This window comes from Melospiza melodia, chromosome 4, assembly GCF_035770615.1.
Source record: "Melospiza melodia melodia isolate bMelMel2 chromosome 4, bMelMel2.pri, whole genome shotgun sequence".
Classification (NCBI taxonomy): domain Eukaryota; kingdom Metazoa; phylum Chordata; class Aves; order Passeriformes; family Passerellidae; genus Melospiza; species Melospiza melodia.
In genome coordinates this window covers 13851709-13873053 of record NC_086197.1, presented here as the reverse complement: position 1 = coordinate 13873053, position 21345 = coordinate 13851709, and the positions used below count along the sequence as shown (strand labels likewise).

General features: G+C 41.4%; 1 protein-coding gene across 1 annotated transcript in view; it reads right to left on the bottom strand.

Annotated features, from left to right (window-relative positions):
- Window positions 1-21345, bottom strand: part of BORCS5 (BLOC-1 related complex subunit 5) — a 60272-nt gene that overhangs the window by 4625 nt on the left and 34302 nt on the right. Inside the window, exon 3 of the mRNA XM_063153970.1 lies at window positions 14406-14563. Coding sequence (XP_063010040.1) covers window positions 14406-14563 — 158 coding nt within the window. The remainder of the gene's footprint in view (window positions 1-14405; window positions 14564-21345) is intronic.

Sequence of the window (21345 nt, the reverse complement as noted above, 5' to 3'; positions counted from 1 at the left end):
TGTTGCCATTATATTACATTCCAAAAGGTTCCAAATTGCCAGAGTTTCATACCTCCTTGATGTTTCTTATAGGCAGCTCTTCTAAGCACTGACTCTTCCTTGTCCCCACAGCAACCAACTGACTCCAGTTCCCACCAATCCACTCTTTTATAACACTCTTTTAATTGGCTACAGGTGTGGCCTGTTAACATCAGGCCTGCTCCTACTCTTTAGTATTTAACCCAGCTGCAACTCTTTAGGGGATAAGATCACATTCTATACCACCTTCACTTACCCACACTGTATCCCCCAGATGTACCTGTCACCCAGGACAGCACACATTTATCAGTGCAGTGCTAAGAAAACACAAGGTGCTGCCCTGACCTGAGTTACATAGCACTGAGCAGGTGCAATCCTGACCCCCTGTCCAGTGCTGTAGGGGAGAACCTGCAACAAGGGAGGAGTGGGTGGAAGTGGTACAACACTGGAAGGCCCCACTGAGGAGGGAGGGCAGCAGAGAGAATTCTGGCATCCCACTGGTGGCAGCAGGGTTTGGCACTGGGGATAAACTGCTGTAGCTGGGTGTGCTCACAAATGTCCCTTTCAAGCCCTGGGGAAGAGGTCAAGTCAAAAACAGTCGGGCAAGAAAATATTTTAGTGAGAAACCTAAGTTACAAACAGCATTGGAAACAAACACACAAGAAGTTTCTGCTGAACTGTCATGTGGATTAGGGGGCATTTTCCCCCATCCCCTCCATCAGAGCTGCACACAGTACCAACTGACCTTTTATTTTGCCTGCACTTTCTACTGCTCTCAGGCTGAATTCCTCCTCTTTGCCTCTGTGCTTTCCTGTGAATTCTCTCCTCCATGCCTTCATGCACGGGACAAAATAAAAACCAGCAGAGCAGGAAACTCCAAATAGAGTGGAAACAATTTAAGCCTACACAGGGGTTTCTATTAAAACCCCAGCTTAATAATTTAGTAGCTTGGCACTAGCTCTGTAAAGTGCAGTGTGTAAAAAGCAGACCACCACCAACCAGTGAGTTCAATCCAGTGCCTAAAAACATCCAACCTAATGAGAGACAGTGGCCTGGAGGGGCAGCCAGTGGGAAAGCTGCCAAAAGCCAGCATGCCTCATTAAATGGACCAGCACAGGGACCCAGGCAGAATCCTCCTCTGGTTCTGAAGTTCTCCTCCACTGGCAGGTTCTCCACGTGGCCTCACAGCACTGTACAAGAAGCAAAGCTGGCACCCACCAAGCTTCCCAGCAAAAAACACCCAACGCCCCCCTTTCTCTCCATTCCAATAATTTCCATCTGCTGACTTTATGCTCCTTGTGTAAGTATGAGTAGCATCCACTTACTGATGGGGAACAAGGGGAGAAGCTGATACTGACCTGCAGTAGGAGGAAGAAATGCAGAGTGGCCTCCAAGCACTTTGGACACATTCACAAGAGCCATAAAAAAGCTGCCTCACAAGAAAGAGAAAGGGTGGAAGTGAGTGTTTCCTTACACCTACATCCAAGTTTGCCTACTGAGGGAGGCCACAGCAGCTGCACAGCCTGAGACACAACAGGGAGAACTGAAATGGAGCAATTGTGAGGAAAGGTCAATTTTTACTCATTCTGAACCTGGTCTTTTTAACTATTAAAAAAAAAAAAGGAAGCTACATGTTAATTCCTGGAGATAAATGCCAATGTTTCTCTCAGCTTTCCTTGAAGCAGGCCTAAGTACATACTCACATCCTTCCTACCTCCTCCCCCTCCAAGGGAGCTCCTCCAGTGGCAGACCTTGTGCTTTTATCTCTCCTGGCATGCAGTCCCATTCCTCTGGCACTCAGATGGGGCTTTCAGGTTCTGAGGGTCAGCCCTGTTTACCCACCACACTGGCTTGCAGGAATCCATAATGAGCAGGGAACACACATAAGAATGCACCTCATTCCTATCTATTTAATTCTATATATCATAGAGGAGCAATAAAAAGCATCTGAAAAAGGGGAGCTGAAGGAGAGTCTGGTCCTTTGCCTACAGCCAAGGCAGTCCAAGACACCCCTGAGGGTCAGTGAGTGAAGCTGCCTTCTCTGAACAGTTCCCATCAACTCTCACATCCCTGCCACAAAGCCCTGCACATTCTCATCTGGAAAACATTCAACTCTCAGCCTTCTTGGCCATCCCAGACTGTGAAGCTCTCTGGGAAGCCCAGCAAGACACCCCAGAGCCAGCAGTTCTTCACTGTCCCAAAACCATCTGAGAGTGTTTATTTGAGCCATTGTTTCTGCTCTGGTTCCTCCAAGCTCCCTACCATGCCAGGCCACCAGAGCTGCAGACAACTGAATCCTACTGCCCTGAACCCATCAGATGTGACAGATGTGAAGCAGCAGCATTCTCACCAGCCCCTGACAACCAATCTGTCCTTCAAACATCACCACTCAGTAAGCTACAAACATCCCCAGCTCAATGGTGTACAAGCTTCTGGAGAGTTCAAAGATTGAAGCTTGTTAAGAAGCAACAGAACAAAGCAGAGGGCAGAGCCCAGCCTGTGATGTCAGAGTCCTAATTTTCATCAAAGCAAGAGGTTCTGCCCCATCTGGAGTTGAGGAAAAAAGATGTGTTCTCAATGAAGGGGTGAGAGCTCCTAATGCAAATGTTATTTTTTTTTCCAAAAATCATTCCTCCTGTCAAAGCAGTAAACCTGAGGCTGGACATGCCCAGAGCAGAAGAGAGGATCTTTCTGCCCTTCCTACATCAAAAAGGATGGAGGTGTTTCTTCAGTTTTCTTTCAGAAGCACAGGTCCATAAAAAGGGACAAGCCTAAAACTCACCCTCATCATGACACACTGTTTTTGTACAGCCAATTCCATTCAGAATTTGTGTCTGTTTCTGTTTCAAAGCTCATGCCTCCTCTGTGGATTATCATCACCAGGACACTAATTTATGCCTCAGCTTCACATTTAAACATGAAATGACATCTACTGGGCTTTTCTTTCGTCAAATGAAACCAGATTAATAATTACTTCCAACAACACTGCAAGATGGATATTTCCTCACTTAAAAGGGCCCCAGCACAGCCCCTCCTACTACACCATTCACATTGTCAGCCCTGAGTCCCCTCTGCATTACACAGGCCCATTTGTAACACCACACTGATGAAACACAAAAACAACTGAGGATACTGTCAGACATCTTGCACACCATAAATTCTTGCATTCATTTAAAAATTCTTCTTGGCCCACATTGCCAAGCAGAATAAAGACATTAATTTAGCCCACAAAAAGACTGAGGTCAGCGCTGGCCAATGCCCAATTCTTTTCAAGAGACAACACTGAAAACAAACCAGAGCCCATATATATAATACACACACACACACATATATATATATACACTTCTTACCTGGCATGGTTTTATAGTACCCCTGTCATGGGCACATGAGTTTCCTAAGCTCTCAGAAACAGAGGTCATATCTTGTTAGTTCAATGACTGAGAGACTGAAAAGTGCAACTAGACACATTTTCCCTGGTTGCAGAACAAGCAAATGCAATCAGAAGTTCATTAAACTTGGAATCAAATTTCTAGAGGCACTGCTGACATTCGTAACAAAACAAATACATGTCTTAAGAGGATGTTCGGACATTCCCAGCTTCTCCAGTCCCTCCTAAATGCCCAGAAGTCAAGATGATGTTTTTGTTTCCCCCCACATTTAGTAACAGCCTTCAAGAGCTCATCCAGACATGCATGTGTCCTTCTGTCCCAACAATTTCCTCTCAGCTGGAAATCCATCCTGTGGATTTCCCCTATGGCTGCCCCTCCAACACACACAGCTCTTAAGGTGCAATCCTTATTCCAGAAAGTTCCTTTTCTAGAACAGCACTCTGAGCACAAGCAGCCTTTCCTCCCCACTGTCAGGTGCTTGACTGGGGTTAAAGGAACATTTTCCTGCAGCTGCACACAAACCACAGCAGAAGGCAGCAGGCAGGAACACGACTGCATGGAGTATTAATCACCCTGTGCTGGTGTGAAAATACTTTTCAATCAACACACTTCAGACTGAAGACAGCTCCTCTTTCTCTACTGCCTGAAAACAAATGTGCTCCATGAATGGCGTTTTTTTTCTCTTCCCCTTTCTCTTTGATAATGTCACGCAAAGCCAGCACAATAGATCATGATGATTTCCTGATGCTGGGAGCATCCCCTGTTTCTCCCACCCAGCACACATTGGGAAGTGACAGCCTGACTGGGCAGCTTCTGTGCCAGGGATGCCCAGCCACAGATCCCAGCTTCAGCTCTCACGGAGCTGTACCCTTCCTCTGCCCCCCTGCCAGATAAACAACTACAGTTTGTGTTTAGGATTTCCTTATCTAAGATCAAAACCACTGCCAAAATATTCCTTTTGCTCCCTCTGTGATCTGTAAACAGTTGCCAAGGGTTATTCTGTCTAAGCATTGCACAGATCACAATCAAGCTAGAGAATGAAGAGTAACCATTTTAAGTGGCTCTGGAACTGAATTATAGCAATATTATCAAGACCTTTACTCCTAAAGATCTAAATTAAATCCATGTTTAGCCCCGTAGTTCTACAGTAGATACATGAAAACATGTATCAACATAAGCTGCTGCACCTGTAAATCTGATTATTCTGGGAGGCCTCGAGACACACAAAAGTGTTCAGAATTCCAAAGAATAAGAAGGTTTGTTCTTGAAATAAGCTTTTCCACCTTTATGTCAGTCTTTCCCTGCCTCTTGTGTTATCAGACAGGAGGTGTTTGTCCCTCCCTCACCTCCCAGTCTTCCCAGCCTCCCTCTTCAGTGGTTTGGTGTTCTGGCCCAGGAGCTGGCCTGACAGTCACAAACCAGCAGGGTCACATGGTGAAAAGCACCATCTCTCCCCCTGCATGTGGTCCTGGGTTCCACAGCCTTTGCTGTGGCTGTATCAGACTTAATGCACGAGATTCCTGAAAAAGCAGAAAGGAAAAAAACCCAAAAGATCAAATTTTACTAGTAAGCCTTCTAAACTGTCACCAAGAAAAGGTCACAGTAATTTCTAGCTCATTGTCTTTGATTAATAAGAGCTGTCATTTGCTGCTTTTGTAGAACAATCTACATCCATCTAAGAACTCATCTCTAAAATTTGTCATGGCTAAAAATGCTAAGTTACATCCTGAACATTAGACATGCTTCCATACCTATTCTAAATAACCAAGTTTAAGAAAAATAAATACAAATATGCTACACAAACAAGATTATTGCACCTGTGTGTGCAAAATTCTCACAAAACCTCTCTTTTGTGGAATATAATTCCACAGTAATTAATAACACATTCCTGATCTGTCTTTAATCAGCTGTTCCTGGAAAAGAACAAATACTTATCTGTTACAGATCTCTTGCCTAAAGGACAACTTGCACAACTCTTATTTCAGGCTACCTAAAAATTCTGCTAGAAAAACACAACCTTCAATCTCCTAGTTTCTTGATTTTACACTGCTGACACATTACTTGAATGCTACAGGACAACAGCAATTATAAATGTTATTTACAGTTATTTATTATGTTATTTAGGGTGTTATTACAAATAAGTTTCAGTTTTGTACTTTCAACATGTCAGTATGACTAGCTTTAAGCAAGTTGGTTTTGCCATCTCTTTGAAAAGAGCTAACCATTATCATTAATGAGATGTTTCTCAGAAAACACCATTCTCATTTCAGAGTGAAAACAGTCAGCACCATTACATTTGCAAGCCACATGAAATGAGCCAAGTACACCCCAGTGATGTTAAGGGAAGGTTCTACTCCTTCATTCCCAGAACAGAGACTTTCAAGGCTGACTCCACCATAACTTCCACAATGCTGAAGCTCAGACATCCCAGCAATTTTCTGGAGGTCCCAACATCTGGACAGCAAATCTTTGACTTCAGGAAAGCCTCAAGGAAATCCTGAGCACTGTGTATCATTTACAGACCAAGCTCCTCTCAGGCTATAGAGTATTGCTCAAAATACAGCAACAAGAGTACAAAACCATCAGAGATTCACACAAAAGTTCAGTGTGGCAGTAATGCCAGCTCTGATCCACTCTGAGCATTCACTTTTATTGTATTCAGCTGCACAGGCCCCAAGATTCACAGAAATCTGAGTATTTATTTCTTCTTATTTATGTCTACTAATGAATCTCTAGAATAAATTGATCAAATGCAAGAAGGCCTTTGAAAATTTGTACTACAGTCTGGTAGAAGAACTTGCAATTGAAAAGTAGTTTAGTTTCTGTGTGGTCTTATGTCAGGCATAAGGAAGAATTAAATTCTCTAGACTGGATAAAGCAAAAGGAAAAGCTATGACCCAAGAATCCTTTCTGATGTTAAAAACTCCTATAAATTCTTTACCATTTACTGCTGTTATGCTGATTTCTTTTATAACTGCTACCTGAGCCTCTTTTTCAGCTGGAACTCATCTGATTGGAGATTTTGTCTTTCAGACAATTTGCAGCAAGTCCAGCAGTCACTCTTCAAATGCATCACTTGCTGTTCCAGTTTAAAAAAAGTTTACAAGTTTTATTTTTTTTTTTTGTCCAGTTCACTACAGTTTTGGCACAGTTCATACATGTGATTACAGGGAATTTTACTATACCACAGTTCAACATTTTATCCAGGCTTCTAGAGGTAGATGACACATCCAGTCAGGAGCAATGCCCTCAGGAATTAATTAATAGTAAATCATATGTTTCATACCTCAGAGCAGTGTTGCAATAATGGCAAATAAACGTTCTCATGTAGAGGCATTCATGCCCCAGTGGCACAGAAACATTTAGGAAACCCTTCCCTTCATAAAAAGCAAGATGGGCAGATTACTTGCACTAAGGTTTTGTAATGCTTTCAACACGAAGTCACCTCTGCAGATCACATCTGATTGTTGCCACAATGCTCATTATGGGATTGCCAACACAAGGTCCACCCTGCTCCCTCAAGTACCAACCACCATCTTAAAGTCATCAGTGCAACTCCAAATATTTGCAAGTAAGGCTGGCTAACCTGTCTAAAACAAAGATTCAACTGCTGAAAAGCTTCTAGCCAACATTCCTGGCACCTCCACACTCCAGGCCAATTCTCACTTCAGGGCAGAGTTGACACCTTGAGAATTTCAATGCAACACTGCAAGAGGACATCATAGTTAAGAATGAAACTTGTGAATTGACATTTCCTGTATCAACACAATCCTTCAGGGAGGGAGAAGGCCATTTTTAGTCTACATTAATGCCAAACTGATTTAGAAAGAGAAATCCTATCATTTTCTGTCATCATTTGACTAAGCCAAACAAGCAAAGCTTTTCCAGTTTCCTCCACGAGGAAACTCCCCACACATCCCTACAGCCCTTTCCTTGTGTTTGAGCACTATGAGAGCTGCCCACAGTGTGTCAGATGAGATCCCAGCTTTGTGCAAGACAATCAGCATCCTCACCTTTCTCCTGCAAGTACAAGTTGTGATTCACCCCAGGTTGATACTTCTTTTTTTCCTATCTCAAAGCCCCTTTCATGCCCAAGTCCACCATCAAGTCTGCTCACTCTGCAATGAAATCCAGCACTTTGTATTTCTATCTGAAGTTCTACAAACTTGGGGCACGGGGTTGTTGGAGGGTTTTTCCACCTGGGAAAAGAAGGCTAGAATAAGAAATCCAGTTTCCTAGTTTAATTAATATATTAATTAATATATTAATAATAATCCCGTGAGAAGGAAGTGAATTGTGTTCCTTCTGGTGCCTGATGAACATAAACTCCATGCACTAATCCCAATGAAAGTGTTACTAAAAGGTTTTGCATGCCAGACTTGGGATATTCAGTGACAGTCTCTTAAGCACCTAAGCTCTATAATAATACAAACCTTTCTGACTGCTAGATGCTTGTTCAAGCTTAATTTTCTTCCTTGGAAATTCAGTTGTGGAAAGGATTCCAGTTTAGATCTTTTCTCAAAAGGCCATAAAGCACAAGAGAAGGGAACATGCTGGAACTGATTACACACATATATTCTAGGAGCAAGGGACTGCTCTTTTTTATGACACCATACAAAGCAGTGCATGTCAGCAAAACAGATTTCAGACTGCCACCAGTGCAATCTTTCCTCTTCCTTTATAACTGCTAGATCCCTTCATAAAGTTCAGGTACAGCAGAGCACGCAGAGCACTGGCCATCTGCCTCAGGCATACACTGCTAGACATTAATTCTCTATATTGAATAACAATTGTGAAGCCTTTTCAAGAGCATTGTCACATTTTGGTGCTGGCTGGTTAAGACACCACCCCACCACTTAGGTATTCAAGCTACTTGCACAGCAGACTGGAGAAAAATGAGCAAGATCAACTAAAGGACATGAAGATTAACATGTTTCCAGCTTAATAATCCTGTGCATTTATTTCTGCATGATGGTGCCTGTTGAGATTCCAGTCTTTATAAACAACACTTCATTGCTGATGAGAGGAGACATAAAGAGCTGGATAGATTGTCACAGTCCTCATCCATCAACTTCCAAGATGCCAAAGACTAAATTTAAGGTATTTATTTCTTATAGAACACAATGTTCCCTATTTTTTTCTAAAGGGCAGTGTGGCATTAAATCCCTGAAAATACAAGTGGCATTTCAACCAAGGTTCTTCCTCTTTTCAGAAATATTATAGCACAAGGGATCTCAGACCCCTTTCCCTGGATTTGAGGCATTGGTAATTTAAGTCTGTGAACCAAAAGGCTCAATATTGCTTGCAAGTTAACACAGCCTCATCTAGAACATCTTTATATATTGTGTCAAAATTAAACACATCTCCATTTTCACTTTGGCCAGGCTTCTTTTAACAGGCTTAGTTTTGATTCCCTGAGCCCTCCTTTTAATGAGCTGAAAGGTTCCTTCATGGGCTGCTCCATATGGGCCTTAAAGCAAAGGCCTGAAGCTGAAGATGCATTTTGGACTTAGTAAGGCCATTCATCTTTTCCTGGCCTAATTCAGTTTAGTCAGAAGGTGGATCACTCTCAGGGCACATCTGCTGAAAACATATTTCACAGTCTTGGAAACCCAGGTCTGAAACCACCTACAGGGAAACCATAACCAAGAGGAAATGGCAATAAACACCTCACTCAGATGAGTCCTGAAACAAAACAAACCAAAGACCAGGCAAAAAACACCTCCCTGAAACCTGCTCTTCATTTGAGTCTGTTCCCTGAAGGGACACAGCCCAGCTGTGACTGGAGCATGGGATGAATCCCAGGCACTTCAGATCTTTCTGCCCATGGAGGGCTGGAGTTAGGAGAGTGCCTGTGGTGTCTCACACAGCAGAAGCTCTGTGTGCTTACAGCAGTGTGCACCTTGAGTCTCACTGCAGATGTGCCTGACACTGTCCCCAGCCAGGCAATGTCCTGCCAAAGTTCCTGGCCCAGATCTCATTCATTGCTGCACTTAGGGCAGCTTTTCCCTTTACCACCACCTTCAGGGACCTTGCCCTTCAAATTCCAGCAGGAACATCAGACTGCTACAAGGTGTCCCTACCACAGCCAGCCCTCCCAAAGAATTTACAGGTATGAAACAAGCCATAATGCCTGCCTGGACAAGATTCATTTAACTATCACAAATATAAAAGCAATATTTATTATATTTAAAAATGTGGGGGGTTTCCCCCAACTCCCACCCATAGATACGTGCCAGCTTAGACTGAGACATTTGAAATTTCACTTTGTATTGTAAAAACTGCTCTGTTTTCAAAATTATTGGCAGTCTAGGATTCCTGTGGTAATAATAAAAGCTACAAATAACACTGCATTAACATTTGTTTTCAAGGCAAAGCATCAGACCCCTCCCATTTCCAAATACATCTTAAGCATACAGTATGCAGGAATTACATTTGCCTTTAAGGGTACATCAAATACTTCAAAAACACAACCCCACTGACAATGCTGGAGGTCTAGTAAGAAATGCTGAAGATCTTTTCACTCAAAGCTTCTTTGAAAAAAGCTTAGAGGGCTTTCAGTTTCCTCTCTGCTTTCATAGAAAGAAGACAGGCCTCAATTTTCACGTGTGACAAGTAATTTTTGTAAGCTCACCTTCAGATATTTTGTAAGATGTGATTTTTGAGAAGCTTAGTACATTGTGAGCACAATAATCCTTTTTTAAGGCACTGAAACTAGACTGTTTTGAAGGCACACAAAATCATGGGCACTTTCTGAAAATTTAGCTCTGTTCCCCAGCTTTTTACCTATTCTACTTGTTTCCCATTCCCTGGTATTCACCATCTCCTATCACATGACTCTTGAAATTGTCTCCCTGGCACGCAAAACAGATATCCTCCACTGGTAAGGACTTAATGTAAAGTAATCCTCCCTTATTTGCTGCTTTCCCCCATTCAAACCTTTAGAGCTAGTCAACATTTGCCTTCAAACTAATCTTGTCCAAAACCCTGTTTTGCAGATCACAGAACTGGAGCAGACACTCCTGGTGAAGAGAGCATATGCGACTCTATCAAACCCACAGCAGCTGGAGTTCCTCAAAACTTCCAATGAGTTACAGTGCAAATCTATAGTATTTTCCCTAAAAAGATGCAAGCACATCCTCTTTTTTTTTCTTGACAATGAAGACAGAATCTGTTGTCACAAGTAAATCACTCCCTCCCAAAAGCAAAACTCATTCTGGTATGAAAAAAGGCACCTGAGTCAATCACCTTCCATCCTGTCTTCAATTCTTTCCCCGTCAAGGCATCTCTTGGATAAATGGATTTCTGCTCAAGAGAGAACAGTCACAGCCACCTGGAAGCTGCACAGGGTTCTACATTTAGGAGCAGACATGGATCCAGCCAACACTGCAAAGAAATTCTGGCTGCACTGGGAAATGGGATGGAGAGCAAAGCCAGACTGCACTGCTCCCTGAAGGCACAGATGGCTCTGCTCAGACCTGCAGTCACTGTCATGCAAGTAGTTTTCTTTTTTGTTTTTTTTTGGGGTTTTTTTTATTTTTTTTTTTTATTTAGCTCATTCTCTTTCCTATTCAGAACCATTGTAATTTAATCTGTGTGCTGATTTGCAAACCACCACACTTAATTCTGAGTTATTGAGAGCCAATTAGTTTACAGCAGTACTTCTGAGTTTTGGCAGAATCCAGGAAACTTCTTTCCTGGTGACACAGACAATGAACAAAAGATATTTGCTCTTGGACATTTTGTCAAGGAAAGACTAAAAAAATCCTGGCTGCAGGCAGTGTGAGTGCAGCATATTATACAGCAGGAATATTAGTAGAGTTAGAGTCTGAGAAGTGAACATAACTCAGAAAAAAAAGTAAGAAATCAGAGACTGAAGCTGACCAACATTTTGTAGAAAGATAAAACCATCAGTTTTATCAGTATCATCACTTGATAAATCTGGTATCAGAAGAAAAACACTTCAGTATTTACAGGGTTAAAGAAAGGGAAAGGGAAATACTGGCTACCCAAATGAGGATAAAAGAACTTACTGTCCCAGCTTGTGCACACATTCTGCTTTTCACAATACACTTGATTTTCTCTTTCATTTTTAAGCTTTACTAAGGGTCAAAGTTTTGTGTACATGGCAAAACGAAATCATTGCTGACAAATGGGTGAAGCCAAAGGCAATTTCCTTTGTCTGCACTTGTAAGGAGAGACATCCCCTGCTCTGGTTCAGCTGCACCCTGGGCTTGTCAACAACTGTCAGCAGTGGTTCAATTCAGTGCATCAAGGAGAGCCCAAACAATTTGGAAAGAATGATTTAAGCCAAGTGGGTCCCACCCAGATCCTCCAGAACACACATGCAGAACAGCCAAAGCAAGAAAAATATTTAAAAATTATTAGGAAAACGAACAGTAAAAACCCACCAGATCTGGCAGAGAGACTGAAAGCACCTGAAGTTGCTTAGAAGTTGTGACCAAAAAAAAAAAAAAAAACCAAAACCAAACCACAGCTGATTTCTCAGTTCTCTGACTTACAGAATTCCTCATCATTTCCCCATCACTTTGTCAGAGGAGGCTGTTATAAAGAAGCTAGTGAGACTATCAGTATCATAATTTAATTTATTTTAGATGAAAGATAATCACAAGCCTTAAGAAGCAGAAGAAAACCAGCATAGCTAATTTGAAAGGGACTCTGCCACTTGCCCTACAGAAGGCAATCCCAATTAATGAATATTGCTCTGGTGGTGTCTACCATGACTTTAAATCATGTCACTATTCCCTCTCACACTTTAACAGCCAAAAGAATTACAATCTGCTTGGATTAATGCAGTACACTGTCATTAGGCTGGCAATGAAATCCCATTTCTGAGATTGTGTGATCTGAGTCACCAACACCTGCAAATATCTTTACATCTTGTGTAATAGCTGGCCTCAGATCTTGATACGCCAAAGTAAAAAGGCCTTTTAATGCTTCCCACATTATTTTGGACTTACAACTTCATGATGACAGCAGCTTCTCCAAACAGCACATGAATCAAATTTATTACCCAGATTGTCATGTGGGATTTTCTTAACTCTAAGCCAACAGAGCAACAACAAATCAAGGTCAGTGTTTATACTTGGTGAATAAAAATTAACCACATGCTCAAAAACATTTTTTTGACACTGAAAAGATATTTGGTCTCAAGGACTTTTGAGATATGCAGAATTCACCAGCTCTTCTACACATCTGGGAGTATCTGAGAAAACACCTGAAGCAACATTTCCCTGTCATGCCAGACTCTTGATTTTAGAAAATAAAAAAATCTGGCAGCCATTCTACTGCTTCCAACATCAGCAGTCACACATGAGAAAGACAACCTCACTGCAGGATGCTTATCCCAGGAATTAATACAATCCCAAACAGTATCATCAAACATCAGTCAAACATTCAATATTTCAACAGATCAGTGTTCCAAATGATGGTTTAGTGGTAAAGCAGCAGCACAGGAGACCTTTTTGCCATTGAGGTCAGAAATGAGATGGCATGTTATGGGCTTTGAGAACAAATCAACTGAAGCACTACCTTGTCCAGCCACAGAAGATGTTCAGATAAATGCTTCCTTCCTTAAATTAGAAGCTAGCCATGGAGCACAATACAATCTATGCTGTGTCACAGACATGTTTTCTGAAAAATCCTTTCCTTAGGATTTTTTCTCCTGAGAAGCCTCAGGAACAAAATGTAAACAATGATTGTCTGTTGCTGTGGAATGCAGCAGGTGCATCTGTGATTGGTCTCATGTGGCTGTTTCTGATTAATGGCCAATCACAGTCAGCTGTGATTGTCCAAGTCAGTGTCAAGCCTTTGTTATCATTCTTTTTCTATTCTTAGCTTGCCTTCTGATGAAATCCTTTCTTCTATTCTTTTAGTATAGTTTTAATATAATATATATCATAAAATAATAAATCAAGCCTTTTAAAACAAAGTCAACATTCTCATCTCTTCCCTCACGGTGGGACGTCTGTGAACAGCACCACAATGCTGTACAGACCTAAATAAGGAACACTACCTTAAAACTTCACTCATCTTTTACTTCTTGGAGAGCTGCTTGCAGCACCTGCCATTCCAACAGAGGAGCAGCCACTGTTCATGGCCAGCCCTCCTGGGGCACAGCCACAGCGCTGCCCTGGCAGGAGCTGCAGTGCCAGCCTGGGCACTGAGCTCGCAGGGCACAGCCACAGGGCTGCCTGTAAGAGCTAAAATGAGGATTGTGAGGACTCCAGGAAGCTCTTCAAAATGCAGTTTAATACATCCAAGAGGTTACAGCAGTCCAGGGTCATGGGTGACAGAGCTGTGCCCACAGCTGTCAGCTCCAGCTGCAGGCAGGCCTGGAGACCCTTTGGTTTTGGATACATTGCATTATATACTTTTCTTTGCTGAGCATCTTAATACAGTAGAACCAGAACCTTAACTACGATCTATATCCTATCATAACTACTATAATTACCATATTCATTTTACTATTCTCCAATCACTAAAAGTTAGTACATTACAGTTTAAGCTAGAAGTTGTTATTCACTTTTCTTGCAATGGAAAATTCTGAGACCTTTTTTCTACTTGCAACTTTGCTGACTTGTTTGCTTGTGCCATCTTTCTGCTTGGTAAAAACATCTTCTTGTTTGGGGTGGGTTTATCCTTTGCTCTAAGCCATAAAAACCCCTTCTAACTAACAGACCCTTTGCCTCCTTAGTTATCCAGTAAGAATGGCTCAGCAATTCTTTTCTTCTAGATCAAAACTTGCTTCCATCTCTATTCCTTCATCAGACTCTACATTCTGCCAGGCATACATATCTGTGAGGCTTCCTTGTCAAACTTGCATCCTTCCCAACAGCTGCCCTGGCAGGAGCCACAGTGCCAGCCCGGGCACTGAGCTTGCAGGGCACAGCCACAGGGCTGCCCTGGCGTGCCTGGGATGCCACAGCTCAGCCAGCACCATGCCCAGCACAGCCCCAGCCCCTGCCCAGACCTCACCTCCTTGATGCGTTTCACCAGTGCGTTCTGGTCGAAGGCCACGGCCTCGGCGCACTGGTGGAGATGCTCCTGGTAGCGCAGGCACAGCTGCAGCACCTGCTGCGGGTCCAGCTTCTCCAGCTTGGTGTTGGTTGGAGATGTCTGCCCACTGAGGAGTCCTGCAGAGAAAAGAAGGCACAGAGTTCATCTGACTGCTCATGCTGTTGATTGAGTGCAACCCAAGAGACAGCAGTGTGGCATTCACGTTCTCTGAAAAATCCCTTCGCCCAGGATTTTTCTCCTGGGAAGCTGGGTAGCCTCAGAGAAAAAGGAAAACAATCATTATCTGATTTGCTTCTCCTCTGTTTTGCTCACATGTGGAATGTGTTTGGAGATTGTTTACCACAGGTGATTGTTCCATTGGCTTCTGCTGTGAATTGTTTTCTTTCATTGGCCAATCAGTGCCAAGCTCTGTCGGGGCTCTGGAGAGAGTCACAAATTTTCATTACTATCTTCTTAACCTTCTGTAAGTATCCTTTCTGAATTCTTTAATATAATATAGCATCTTAAATAATATAATATAATATAATATAATATAATATAATATAATATAATATAATATAATATAATATAATATAATATAATATAATATAATATAATATAATATAATATAATATAATATAATATAATATAATATAATATAATATAATATAATATAATATAATATAATATAATATAATATAATATAATATAATATAATAATATTTAATATAATATAGTATCATAAAATAATAAATTAGCCTTCTAAGAACATGGAGTCAGATCAATTTTTCCTTCCTGCCACAGGGCACCCCACAATACAATACAGAACAAACCCAGCGGACAAGATTTGTGAGGGGTGATGAAAAGCTAATTCAGAATCATTTAAGGATGTTTTGAATTCACAGCAGTGCATAGAACAGTTTGTCACAAAGCTTGGCTCTCCCTGACAGAGCCTAAACAGACACTAAATGTAAGTCCATCATGCACATCTCCTCAGTTTTCAGCAATATGCTAGTCCTGTTTTTTCTCCTCCACAAGCAATCCTAAACTGTGAAGAATGAGCCCTCTCCTAATTTATCTAAGACAGAAGTGGAAGGAGTTGAAATCTGCTTTCTCAGAAGGGCACTGGAGTCATACTATTTTCACCAGACTCACACTGCCAAGACCAGAGCTCTAAAAATTCACTGCTCCCCAAAATAAACCTGAGCAAACAAATGGCCCACCTTAAGTTAAATTATTAAGGGTGAATTGTCTGCATTTTCCCTACCTTGCCTTTTTTAAAGCTTCAGAACTCTTCTACCTTCTAAGGCTTTACTTTACACTCTCAAAGACTAGCAATATACCTCTTTTTGTTTCTTTAGTATGGAATTAAGATCCCTACCTACTTTCATGACCAGGTTTCACAAAAAAGTTCACCAAAAAAAAAAAGACATTGTACTTAAAAGTGGGACACTGGTAATATTCAGAGGAGCAAAACTGCCCAGAGAAATTTTTCCTGCCCATTGTTTGTTGCCTACATAGTGCAACTTGAGAATGCCTGCTGAGCTCAAGCATGTGTGTGCCACACTGACCACCTTCCCCACAGCAGCTGGAAAAAATTTTCCTTCAGCATTAGCACAACTCTCTTCTTGTTGAGACACCATGTGTGACAAACTGCACATACACACAATGTGCTTTTCCCAAAACATCCATCAAGCTATGTAAACTGAATTCAGTGACTGCACGCATGTGCCCTCTGGGACTCTCATTTTACAGACAGGAAAAGACATTAAAACAGCAAATGTAAGCAAGTATCATACTAAGCAATTAAAAAGTCATAAATGCCAGTTATTTGGATTGGAAAAGCTCTTCTAAGAATGTACCTCAGTGGAAAATGGAAAGTATTTTGAATGGCCCCCGTGCCTATTGGAAGCTACAACTGGTGACATTGAGCTCTAGCTAAAGCTCAAGAACAAAAGAGAAACCAAGAAGCAAGTCAGAAATATCTTATGAATATGAGCAAGCTAAACCTTTTTGAAAACATTGCAGACCAAAATGAAAATAAAACTAGGACAGTAACTTCATCAAATATGGAGAAGAAGCAGGTTTACATTTCATCAACACTCAACATCTTATTCTCCCAGGATGTTCTCAATTGCTCTCCACACAAAACCTCATGATAAGAGATTTAAAAAAAGGTAATTTTACTGATTTGTCCACTACAATTGTGTTGCCTCAGTCAAGAGTCAGGAGAGGAAACAAACCATTTAGTCTCAAAACCCTGTATTAGCAACAGTCAAGTTTATTTTTTATATTTTGGAGGGAATAATCTCAAACAAAATCTTAGATGCAGATCTTTCAAATCTATTTTCAGGTAAAGTACAAAAATGTGACAGGAACAAACCCACTGAATGAAATAAGACTTTATAAAAATTGTTTATGTTTCATATTCTAGTGCTTCCTCAGTTCACAAATTGGGATCTTTTACAATATTATCTTGTCAGGACAAATGTTCAAATGATGTTGTCAACTTTTAATATGCTGAATGTTCACACAGGAATGAAGAGTTCACCATACACCTGAGGCACTTATCTTGTCTCTGCTCTGATCAAATACATGATGCTATCAGCCAGCTAATTTTCTTTTATTACTAATCTCTCACCAACTTCAAGAGGAAAAAGAAAATTAGACACTGTTTGAGAGATTTAATTAACATGAAGTATGTACTTTGGCCAACTTATGCTGCTTATGAAAATTCTGAAGTGGAACAGGGCAAGGACTGTAAAATGAGCTAATAAAGAACATGCTACTTAAACTCATGTACTTACAGCCTTGCACAGGTTACATAATGCTAAAACAAAAATTAATAAACCTAAGCCTCTCATTTCCTATCCTGAAAAACACAAGCTCGAGTGAAGGGAGACATTCCCTGTTCAGCTGGAATGCCTTCATAAGAAGCAGAGGGGAAATACAATCCAGTACAAATGTTTGGACTAGGGATAAAAAACAAACAACATATGCTGCATAAAGATAGACTATGGTATTATTCTGGGTGATGCAGTAGGGAGAAACCAGAGGAATTAGCTTATCCAAAGACCTCTGGGGCAATGCTGACAATGCCAGAGAACAATTTAGCTTATTTTCAACTTGCAAGAAAGGAAAAAGTACAGTAAACAAGAGCCCCAAAAGGCCATGCAGCCTGGCAGGAACTCCCATTGTCAGAAGGTCAATCCACCATTTTTTGCTGCTCACTGTAACCACTTACTAACCACACTATAAATGTTAGCATTTCTTACTAACATTCCCCTCTGCCCTGCTCAGGTGTGACCCCACCTGGAGCTCTGCATCCAGCTCTGGGGACCCAGCACAAGACAGACAGGGATCAGGGACACAAAATGGTCAGAAGGCTGGAACACCTCCCCAGGGAGGGAAGAGCACTGGGGTTGTTCAGCCTGAGAAAGAGAAACCTCCAGGGAGACCTTATTAATATTTAAAGGGGCTTGTGAAAAAGACAAAGAGAGACTTTTACCAGGTGACAGAACAAAGGACAATAGTTTTAAACAAGAAGAAATTTAAATTGGACATAAGGAAGACACTGTAAACATGTCTTTAAACATTGTAAACATGAGGGTGGTGGGAAGCTGAATGTCCCATGCCTGAAAGTGTTCAAGGTAAGGTTGGATGGGACTTTGAGCAACGTCATCTAGTGAAAGGGAGTGAAAGATGTGTCTGCCCATGACAGGAGGCTGGACTAGATGATCTTCAAAGACCATCTTGTCATCCTCCTGACCAAAACCTCCCAACCATCTGATCATCCTGCCAACCAAAACCATTCTATGATTTAATTAATTTGCTGCATTTTGGTTTTTAGTAAACCTTATTTATATTAATATATTAGTAAAAATCTCTCCTCTTAAAAATTACTGCTTCCTTCTTAAAGCCTTGTCCCACATTTTGACCTCTCCACTGAACAGGGCCATCCCTCAGTGGCTGGTCTACATGTGGTTTGTAAGAGGATATGAGATCACATCTGTTGCAATAACATATTTATTAGGTCACTCTTACAAGTGCCAAAAAGGGGAGAGACAGAGGTCACTGAGTGGTTCAGGCTCGCTCCTGAAACATCCAGAACTTGAACCTGGCCACCAGCACATCTCAGAGCAACCAACCACTGGTGCACTATCCCTCCTGCACTGAGGAAATGGTGTTCCTGGGATTTCTTCTGTGGGATTATTACTCCCAGCCCCACAAGAGCACAGCTCTGCTCTTAAATGAAAAGAAAACAGCATTGAGAGCTTTCATTTCTTATTAAACCGAATACTCATTTTTCAAGCTGCTGGTTCTCTTCCAAAGGAGGAAGCACACCAGGAATCCTCTGTGTGGAGGATTGTCTGGAGCCTTGGGAAGAGGCTCCTTGGCACATGAGCGATATAACACACCCCAGCATGAGGAGGGAGGGCTCCACGGGGGTGTTGTGGCTGGAGAGAACAGGAATGGGAGAACAGGAGAAGGCTCCTGCACAGCTCCAGTGCAGGGCAGAAGGGTTTGGCAAGTGCCAAACACTGCACAGTCCCGGCTATCCAATTACACCATAAAAAAAGGAAGACCACAGACCACCTCTGTGCCTGCCATGATGACGAGACAGCAAACCTCCCACCTACCCACACATCTGGTCAGTAAACAGCATGACCAGGAGGTGACAAACAGCAGCTGGGACAAAGAAAGAGTCACATTTCTAAAGCACAACGATGCTTCAGAAAAAAACAGCTCAATACACCAAGTATGCTGTGCACAGAGAAATATCATATATCACTACAAGGCTAGCTGACCCACAGACTTGACAAATCTGTTATTGTTTCCATATTCCTTGGCAAAGCAGAGGCATGTTAAAACCATTTTCCTCCTACTTAGTCATCTCCTTGCTGGTTCCAGGTCAACATACACGTCCAACAAATCATATCCTACTGAGCAGAAGAAAGCTGTTAGTTTAAAAAGCATTTTTATTACTAGAAGTGAAGTTCTTGAAAGCAAGCTTTTCACGCAATGCTGGTTCTACACACATACAGAACACAGCACCACACCATGGTTATGTTCTGCTGCTTTAGTGGGCAATCCCAACAACATTTTGAGTGCTTTCCAACCTGAAAAGCATTAATATTTCATTTTGACTTCTGTACTTCCACTTGTCAATCCCCCTTTCAACCAGTAACAGCAGGCATTACAAAAAGTAAACCAGTAGGTTGTTAATTTATTATTACAGACAGCAAAGCATATGATGTTGTGGGGTCTTGTTACTAATTCTAAGGCCAGAAAGAGTTGCTGTCATGAGCCAATCTTTCTGTGGAATATAAGAGAGGACTTCAGAAGTTACACCTTCCTAAATCAGGCCAGAAATTTGCCTTGCCCAGAATACTGCTTCCAACATCTAACAACAATGAATATTAAAGGAAAAAAACCCATATTTTTTGTACCTCATAAGATATTAATAAAAATTTCAGGCAGAAAAGACTGTGCTCAGTGAAGCTGTGGATACTTGAATTTCACTACTCCTTTTTGAAAGGTATATTTTTATCTCCACAATGTCTTGTGACAATAAGTACAATGCTTATTTACACAGCATGAAAAAACCCCTTCTCACTTGCTTTATGCTCTGTAGTTGTGCTGTGACCCAAGAGAAGTCTGAGCAGGTTGTACTTCATCCCAACATCCTTGATCCAGTGGAGTTTTTGAGCTTGGAGTCTCCTCTCCCACAGATAATTGAATTTTTTTGATTACCTCTGTAATACCTTCAAACACCTCTAACCTGAGGCCTTACTTTTCTCCTTAAAAGCCAAGTCAATTCTTCTCCAGAGTATATTAGTCACAAAAAATGCAGATGCTTTTATAACTGCTACCCCTTTGCAGGACCTGCTAATCACCACCACCCTTTTTAAGAGTGTGCATTACAGTGCACAGCATCACTTCTTCCCAAGGTTAAATAAAGCATCAGATTGCACACCATGGTTAGCAATGGCTCCTCAGCTTTACAGAGGCATTCCTGCTGCTGGTACCTGCTTTTGGAGGGTTATTACAATGGGCATTACCATTTTTTCTAAAACCTCTTCAGTGAACTTCTCATTCATCCTGGTAAAGAATGATGCTTTCCTGAAAGTCCCTTCTGAAGGCAATCTCACAGACTCTCCAGCAAGCTTCTAGAGAACCTAAAAAGCTTTTAGGTTTTTTTTATTAAGTACATACAAGTAGAAAATGGCTTTCCTTCAAGTGATTTTGAAGGAGATTTCTGTTCTGCTTTTCTGATGATTCCCTAAGTAATCCAGTACAGTTTTAACCTTTCACTCTCCTAACACAAGCTTCTTTTTATTTGGGTTTGAGGTTTTTTTTTTTTTGTTTTGGAGTGTGGGTAACTTTTTGCCTACAAGTCCCTTCATACTGCTTTAACTACACTGCTTTTCCTTCTACCATTCTTCAAACCCACCTGTGCTGCCTGAAACTTATTTCAGCCATTCCCCACTTCCCTTGCCACTCTCAGTTTTTTATGATATTCCACTTCATAAAATTAACCCAAGACAGTAAAATTTTTCAGCTCTTCTATTCCACATAAATTTGAGTAGATTACAGTTACTATAGTATGTAATAATAATGTAGTATATATAAAAGAGTAATTTCATTTACTATCATCAAGGCAGCATTAGTTCCAGCTCAAAAATAACTATGTTTTTCAAGTCTCCAGGAATATTTCGGTGTTCCAAGGGTATTTAAAACCTATCAACCCCACAACTTGCCTCATCAAGCATTTCTAAAGCTCTTAGGTAGAAGCTGCCCAGTCTGGTCAGCTTCTTCAATAAAGTCTGGCCACAGATTCACTGTCATCATTGTCTTCCTCGTTGCTATTTGCATGGGAAGATTGTTTTGCCAGTACCTTCAAGATTCCCAAGTACTA